We start from the raw sequence: 8,797 nt of genomic DNA, 5'->3' as shown, positions 1-8,797 counted from the left end.
TAAACCCATTTTGATTTCTAGATATATATCCATTAATATTTAAATAATATGTTAATCTATTATTAATCATTTTTTCCATTATTTTACAAATATTTGATGTTAATGCGATTGGTCTATAATTTTCTGGTTTTGTGTTATCTTTTCCTGGTTTAGCTATTGGAATAATTATTGCTTCCTTCCAGCTCTGTGGCAGCTCTCCCTCCTCCCAGACTTTATTGTATAATTCTAACATTTTGTCTTTTGCTTTGTCATTAAGATGTTCTATCATTGTATAATACATTTGATCTTTTCCAGGTGATGTATTTTTTGTTTTCCTGGTTACAAAGTTCAATTCTCCTTGTGTAAATGGTTCATTTATTAATTTATTTGTATCTACATTATTTTGCATTAATTCTTTATATTTCATCTTTGTGATTTCCCTACCTTTCTTTCCCTCTTCACTAATATTATTTGAACTATGAATTTTACTAAATGTTTTAGCTAATATTTCTGCTTTGTCTTTATCTTCCGTTATAGTTATATTATCTATTTTTAATATAGGATATCCATATTCTTTTCTAATACCCTTCATTCTTTTAATCGTTTTCCAAATTTGATCAATTTTTGTTTCTCTCCCTACGGTATTACAAAAGTTTCTCCAATATTCTCTTTTTGCATGTTTAATGATCTTTCTTACCTTTGCCTGCTTTCTTTTGTACTCAATTAGATTCTGATAAATTGGGTTACTTTTTAACATTTTAAATGCTTTATTTCTTAATTTTATTACTTCACTACAATCTTTTGTCCACCATGGCACAATTTTTTTATCGTTCTTTCTTCCTCCTTTTTTTTATTGATTCTTCTGCAGCCTGTAAAATGTTTTTACAGATATTTATATTTTAACTATTTATATCAATTGACTCATCTATTTCTTCCAATTTCTTTTGACTTAAATATTTAAATTTTTCCCAATCAGCCTTATTAAAGTTCCATCTTTTATATAATCCTGTATTCCTGCTGGCAGTGAGTTGCTGGCAGCCTCCTCCTAATATACTCCTCAGCAGGTAATCAAGGGAATGATGAACACCTGTCACCTCTCCTCCAGGTTCCACGCCATCTAGGGGCTAAGCACAGAAAAAACACCAAACAGACAGACAAGGCATGGATCCTGACAAGCAGACTTTGATCCAGTTAAAAATTAAGTTCAATAGGGAAGAAAAATTTTGAATTTTACAGACTATAACTGTAAATGGTAAGTGAGTGGTTTTAGTAATTTAATGCCCCAAAAGGACAAAGTAAGTATCAACTTATTTCTGTATGTGAAGAATTTAAATTCCATCCATCCATACGTTCCTCAGAAAATAAGTTACACAGGGAATAATTATTTGGAAAACAGACTATTATGAATTATTGTTTTATGTATACAGCCACAGTAAAAGGAAAGAATGGTCTCATACAACTTTAAGGATTTATGAAAGTGTAATGAAATGTATATTATTTTATTATGTTATGGTATTTTTTTTTAATCTAACCTTGTGTACAAAATTCCACAACAGATTCCAATGTCAATATCTATAAAACAAAAATGAAGAAAAAACAAAAAAAATTGGCACTTTTAGTCACCACTTGCTGCACCAGTAATGAATATTTGTGGTGCGACAAAAGAAATTTCCACTGACCACCGAGAAATACTTTCAGGCTGTAGGAAGCCACAGGAACTGTTTTTTTTTTTTTGGGGGGGGGGGTTTTATGAGGTGAGGAAATGAATTAGTTTAAAGGTGCTATCATCCTGTGACTGTTTATCAAGTCAGTTTAACTTTTGATACGTTCACTAATGAGTCTCAGCTGTATTTTACTGTGACTTGGTTGCTAAAAATGCTCAATACATCCACTTTTTGATTTTTTGCATTTTTGAAAACAAGAAGTCAAGCTGAGGCAAAAGATTTTTGAGATTTCAACGCTTACCCACTAGCCAACAGTCAAACAGTATAAAACAAAAGTATTTGAGAGAGAAAGAAAAATGTGGTGTGAATATTTATTCACAGTATTGTTCAACTTCTCCGATTCTCCTTTCACTGTCCTGCTGGAGGTTGAATCCCCACCTTAAGCTCAAGCCTTTGGAGCCTCTAACTGATTTTATTTTTGTAGGCCTGTATTTTGTTCGATCTTTCCGCTGATCAACTCTGACCAGCATCCCAACAGCAAGATGTCACCACCACCATGTTTTCCCATCAGGATGGTATGTTTTGTGAGATGTTTAATTTCAGATTCCCCCACGAATAATGTCAAGTGGTTCCCACTTTTTTTGGGTTTAAACTGCAGGTCTCCCCCCACTTGAAAAGGCAGCTTGTTTCAATAGGATTCAAACTGGATTTCACTCAATGACCCAGAAACAATTTTTCTTTTCTTTCTTTCCTTTATTTTTAAAGTTCACAGGTGGTCACAATAGGTGAAAAACCTTAAACACAAAGAAAACACAAAAGGGTTAATCAAAATTTAACTATGATCAAAATAATTAGCCCTTTAATTGATTATAAATTATTCTTGAACTAAGTATAACATCCCAAATTAAACACCAAAAAATCAAACAAATATATTTAAAGCATTAAATATCAGTTTCTACATATATTCAAGTACAGTCTGCAGCTCACCGGCTCCTTCTTTTCCTTGAAACAAGCTTTCTCAGTACTGCAGTGTCCATTTTCCAGCACCTCTCTCACACAGTCAGCAGCTCATGTGTTAGAGAGTACCGCCAAACAATTCATTTAATCATCTCCACCTGGAGAAAACAGGCTGCTGCCACCAGGGTGGGAGACACACCCAGACCTACACTCAGCCAGAAGCTCAGCTCAACAAATAACATTTCATTTGTTAAGACCAAATGGTTCGATTTTGGTCTCATCTGACCAGAGCACCTTCTTCCAAAACTTCTAGAATGTTGTCCCTGACCTGTCTGCTGTGTTTCTTGGTCTTCGTGATGGTTTTTGTTCACTAATATCATCTAATAAACCTGTGGCCTACACAGAATAGCTGTATTTGTACTGAGATCAGATTACAGATGGACTATGTAACTAATTAGGTGACTTCTAAAGGTATTTGGTTGCACAGAATGTTATTTAGGGGTATCAGAGCAAAGGGAGCAAGATATAAATGCTTTTCAGGCTTGTATATGTAAAAGAAAAATCTGAATGTATCATTTTTAACTGCACAAATATGCAGTACTTTGTGTTGGTCTACAAATACAGTCTCAATAAAATTTCATTTAAGTTTGAGGTTGCAACGAGACAAAATATGAAAAGGTTTATATAGAACTTTTAAATAAATGGATTTTGCTCTATTGAGAGAATCTTGTATGCATGAAATTTTTCAGTTCTGTTTAACCTCACTTTGTACAAGAGAATATTTCAGTGCAGCTGATGAAGAACCAGATGTACTGCATGAAATCGTCCCCAAAAAGAAAGCAACAGTCAAAAAATAAAACAGGATACACGGTTTACAGAAAAAAAAAAAATACATTCAAGTGAAACTCAAAAGAGAATCTTAACCAAAATAAAATATTTAAAAGGATGGAAAAACAAGAATCATTAAAATGATCACAAAAACAACATATGACTTAAGCAGATCAGTATACTAAGAGGTAAAAATTTAATAGATTTGCATGGCTGCTAAAACAGCCTGGTTTTTTGCATAATTTATTTTTAATATAAGAATAGCTTGCTGGTTGATCTGTGAATATGTAAAGTGTGTCGAGAGATCACATAAAATAGGACTAGATCATGGAAAACAAAAGTGTATAATAAGTAATCCTTCAAATAAACAAGTAAGCAATTTTTTAGATTTAATTATTATTAAAGCTCCTTATATCTGTCCGATCAAATATGTTTTACATTAAGAGTAAAAATGTTTTCTTGACAGCATGTTTGTTGTCACCTTAAGAGACCTTAAGAGAGTCACTGCATCTTTGACCACTCAATTCAGGGAGTCTATGTGGACCGGGTCCTTAGAAGAAGCACCCCCTGAATTTGGATGCAGCTCTTAAAGCACACCAGAACCACAATTTCAAAGCTTTAAAAAAAGAGTGTAACAAGGCCTGAAGACAGCAGCAGCAGCACAACACTGGGGCCAGTTGGTACGGCACCGTTGCACAAGTCCCCTTCACAGCAAGTTATAGGTGCAATGCATGCTGGGCTGGCCAGGCAGCCCTTGTTAACCACATTCAAACCTTCAAAGGCAGTACAGGAAAACGTATCAGTAGTGTTATATACTGTATAATGACCACAAAATGCTCATACAACAAATTCAAATCTTTTTGAAAGTAAACAGCTCTAGCAGCAAAGCTTCTCACATAGTTAACAGCTCACCTAGCTTGACAGAATAACATCGGTTAAATAAAACAGAACAAGCTTTGGTGTCTGTGCAGGACTCAGGATCAGCTGCTGTACATGAGTAGCATCTCAGTCCACATGCTAAATAGAGATAGAAGAAAACAATTCAAAATGAGCGTTAAAAAGAAAATTAAGCTAAAGACTGACCAAATGTGTCTCTTTGATATTTAACTGGCATTAAATGGGATTTTTCAATTTAATAAAAAACTTTTCCTAAAGCCTTTGAAGATGGTTAGGTAACCATAATTAATTTGTTTACACTGTTGTACACAGTCCTATTTTGCCATGTTCTAAATAAATGAGGAAATCAATGCCTCCAATCAAAACTAGATTCCCTATTTTGTATAAAACTTATAAAAAATATAACTATAAAACCCCATTCAAATGTTTTGCAAGCAGACTTGGTGACCCAAATTAGTTACATAACTTAATCTCTATTTAACCTTTTCCCTTTTATATTAAAATGCAAAGACATTCTTACCAGTAGAGAAAGTTAGAAACAGGACCAGAGCTCCGTAAAGCTGCATCATGAACTTTAGCCGTCTGAAGCAATAACCTTCTCTTTCAATGTTTTCTCCTTTCAGTTGCTTTTGCTGACAAAGCCCCTTTCCATGTGACCTGAATAGAAATAGCTCAAGAATGACCTAATGTTCCTGGTAAAAATCCAGTGAACTGAAAGCTTCAAGACAGTTACTTTATATTGATTGATTGATAGATAGATAGATACTTATATTTATATTATATTGTAGATATGTTTGTACTGTTTAATTTGTACTGTATTGCACCGACTATGCCAAAACAAATTCCTTGTATGTCCAAAAACGTACTTGGCAATAAAGCTTTTCTGATTCTGATTCTGATTCTGATAGATAGATAGATAGATAGATAGATAGATAGATAGATAGATAGATAGATAGATAGATAGATAGATAGATAGACTGCCTCCACTAACACACTGCAGCAACCCTCTTGGAGGGCTGATTCATATAAACCAGTTAAAGCCATGGACAAGCCAACTGAGATTATATGACTGATATTAAGCATCAAAAGAGGTTTTTGAGTCCAGAAATAAAAATATCACTTTACATGATTAATAAAGTCGCTGACATGTAAAACTGTGATAAATTTCAGACTGCGTGTGATTCCCCCTGCCTTATTTCTTTTTCCATCCATCCATCCATCCATCCATCTAGTGGTCATTTGGTGAAAGGTGAGGTACAGCATGGACAGGTTGCCAGTCCATTGGGGTGCAAACCCAGGACTTTGACCACCATGCCCCTTCTCTCCCACTGCCTTGTCAATACATCTTTCTAGTGATCTAAAGACTGGAGTCAAGAAACGCATCAGCTGAATGCTCTTTGTCCGAAATACATTTCAGTATTGCTGGTTAGGTATGAACTATCTAGACCCTTCAGGTCATTTGTCAAATCAGTGTTCCCAGGACCAGAACTAGGTGGTAGCATTTAGTTTCTATGCCCATCAGCTCTGGAATAAACTCCCTGAAAACATGAACTATTGATTCATTTAGAACAGGGCTAAATATGTTTCTCTTTACTGCAGCTTCCCCATGAATGTCAAAGATTACTTTATCAAGCCATTTTTTATCATGTCTTAGCTTTTTTATTAATTTGCAACGTTGTAATTTCTGTTGTTTACTTGATGTTTACATTTTTACAATTATTCTAAGTGTTTTCAATAAAATTATCTTTTTCCTTGTTCCATTATTTTCTTTTAAATTTCTGAATTAACCTGCTCTGCCTTGTATTTTGGGTTATCAGCTTAAGTTTCAAATAACTTAAAAAGAAGCTGAAATATACCATATAGAGATTATTGTGGCATAACCTCATAATTCCAAGTAATGGGAACTACCAGAACTATCATCAGTCAAGAACTGGCATGGATTTCAGATTGTGGTGTCAAGGTTCTGTCGCGGTTTACTTGGAATTGGACCCAGAATGCAGACGAGCAGGCAGCATGATGGTAAGTGAAAAAGATTTAATAACGAAAACTCACTCACTTACAGGAAGCAGGAACAAAACAAACGGGCAGGCAAGACAGGCATGGCATGATCAAAAAACAAGACTTGAGCATCAAACTTGACATGAGAGCTAGACATGAGCATGAGAGTGAAAGATGTTTCTGCGATGACTAACTGAACAGGTGTGTATAAATGGAGCATGGTACAGGTGGAGCAAGGAGACAGATTAACTTGGACAGGTGAACCAAATAAACTTAATTGACAGACAGAACAAAACGTGGCTGCGGCAAAAACAGAGACTCTAATAAGCAAACTAGAAAAACATTAAGCTAAAGCATAACCAGATCCGAAAACCAAACTTGACAAAACATGAACAAGACGACAAAACTAAAGCATGACCAGGAAAATAACAGAAGCATGATTCAAAATCTAAGAAGAATAATAACAAAAGAACGAGTCAAAACCTTAACTGTGAAAAACATAAGAAGAAACCCGAAACCAAAAACCAAACAACCCTACATCATGACATGTGGGGCCTTAGACTGGTGTTTGGTCTTACAGGGGTGTTGAGAGCATGAAGAGGGGCACAACTACAGATTGTATGTTGGATGTTCAAAAGCTTAGCCATTTCATCTGCACAAACAATGATTGGTTTATTAAACTGACCCAGACTTCCCTTTGTTTTTCCTTCTTTTTCCTTACTTTTGTCAATTGCAAACCAGGATGAAAGGAGTGAAGTTAATGCCTTCTTTAGTCATGATTGTAGTTTTTCAGAATTATATTTATAATGGTGTTCGTTTGTTTTATATTCAATTCAATTCAGTTTTATTTATATAGCGCCAATTCACAACACATGTCGTCTCAAGGCACTTCACAACAGTCAGGTACATACATTCCAATAAATCCTAATCATTGAACAGTGCAGTCAGATTGAGTTATTTATTCAAATTGGATAAACGTTTTTCTATCTAAGGAAACCCAGCAGATTGCATCCAGTCAGTGACTTGCAGCATTCCCTCCTCCTGGATGAGCATGTAGAGACAGTGGACAGTCACTGGCGTTGACTTTGCAGCAATCCCTCATACTGAGCATGCATGTAGCGACAGTGGAGAGGAAAAACTCCCTTTTAACAGGAAGAAACCTCCAGCAGAACCAGGCTCAGTGTGAGCGGCCATCTGCCACGACCGACTGGGGGTTTGAGAACAGAGCAGAGACACAAAGAGAACAAAGAAGCACTGATCCAGGAGTCCTTTCTATGGGAAAGAAAAGTAAATGTTGATGGATGTAGCTCCTTTAGTCATTTCACCTAGAAAGAAAGAACAGATAAACTCTGAGCCCGTTTTCAAGGTTAGAGTCTGAAAGAGAGCACATAGAGTTTGTTACAGTTAAGCTCAGTCAATTTCCATGTCTAGGAGAGAGAAAGGGTTAAACACTAAAAGATAGGGCCATGTGGATCATCGGTAGAGGGTGAGCATTAAGTTGTTGCCAGCAGAAGCTTGGACGATTCCCCTCTCCAGGAAGGTGTCACAGGTAGATAAGGGTCAGGCCAGGTGTAGCTTCTAGGAAGAGAAAAGAGAACATAAAGTTAAAAGCTGAAACAACAGCAAATAATGCAAATTTGGAGAGTAGTGTGAGAATGTAAGAGAGAGTGAAAGTGGTGGTTATGTCCTCCAGCAGCCTAAGCCTATAGCAGCATAACTACAGAGATAGCTCAGGATAACCTAAGCCACTCTAACTATAAGCTTTATCAAAAAGGAAAGTTTTAAACCTAGCCTTAAAAGTAGACAGGGTGTCTGCCTCATGGACCAAAACTGGGAGCTGGTTCCATAGGAGAGAAGCCTGATAACTAAAGGATCTGCCTCCCATTCTACGTCTAGAGACTCTAGGAACCACCAGTAAACCTGCAGTCTGAGAACGAAGTGCTCTGTTAGGAACATATGGAACAATCAGATCTCTGATGTATGATGGATCAAGATCATTAAGGGCTTTATATATGAGGAGGAGAATTTTAAATTATATTCTGGATTTAACAGGGAGCCAATGAAGGGAAGCTAAAATAGGAGAAATATGATCTCTCTTTTTAATTTTCATCAGAACTCTTGCTGCAGCATTTTGAATCAGCTGAAGGCTTTTAACTGCATTTTGTGGACATCCTGATAGTAAAGAATTACAATAGTCCAGCCTTGAAGTAACAAATGCATGGACTAGTTTTTCAGCGTCACTCCTGGATAGGATATTTCTAATTTTGGTAATGTTCTGGAGGTGAAAGAAGGAAATCCTAGAAACCTGTTTAATATGGGATTTAAATGACATGTCCTGGTCAAAAATAACACCAAGGTTTTTTACTTTATTATCGGAGGTCAATTTAATGCCATCCAGGTTAAGTGATTGACTAAGCAGTTTCTTTTTTAAAGACTCCGGTCCAAAGACGACAACTTCTGTCTTGTCTGAATTT

At 35.9% G+C, this 8,797-nt stretch overlaps 1 protein-coding gene across 1 annotated transcript; it reads right to left on the bottom strand.

Moving 5' to 3' along the window:
- Positions 1 to 2,381: 2,381 nt before the first annotated feature.
- Positions 2,382 to 4,976, bottom strand: LOC124878215 (lymphocyte antigen 6G-like). Its single transcript, XM_047382062.1, has 3 exons — positions 4,846 to 4,976; positions 4,341 to 4,445; positions 2,382 to 4,201 (listed from the first exon to the last, which is right to left on the bottom strand). Exons 1-3 carry the CDS (start codon positions 4,892 to 4,894, stop codon positions 4,047 to 4,049), a joined length of 309 nt encoding a protein of 102 aa, XP_047238018.1. The 5' UTR covers positions 4,895 to 4,976; the 3' UTR covers positions 2,382 to 4,046.
- Positions 4,977 to 8,797: the final 3,821 nt, after the last annotated feature.

Source organism: Girardinichthys multiradiatus, chromosome 12 (genome assembly GCF_021462225.1).
Source record: "Girardinichthys multiradiatus isolate DD_20200921_A chromosome 12, DD_fGirMul_XY1, whole genome shotgun sequence".
Taxonomy (NCBI): domain Eukaryota; kingdom Metazoa; phylum Chordata; class Actinopteri; order Cyprinodontiformes; family Goodeidae; genus Girardinichthys; species Girardinichthys multiradiatus.
Note: the sequence above shows the minus strand (reverse complement) of the source record. Positions and strands in the feature narration are given on the sequence as shown.

Coding starts and splice junctions, on each gene's coding strand:
- LOC124878215 (XM_047382062.1), bottom strand. CDS start 4,894: ATGATGCAGCTTTACGGAGCTCTGGTCCTGTTTCTAACTTTCTCTACT. Junction 4,446..4,845: donor GTTTCTAACTTTCTCTACTG/GTAAGAATGTCT, acceptor ATCTCTATTTAG/CATGTGGACTGAGATGCTAC. Junction 4,202..4,340: donor ATGTTATTCTGTCAAGCTAG/GTGAGCTGTTAA, acceptor CTGCCTTTGAAG/GTTTGAATGTGGTTAACAAG.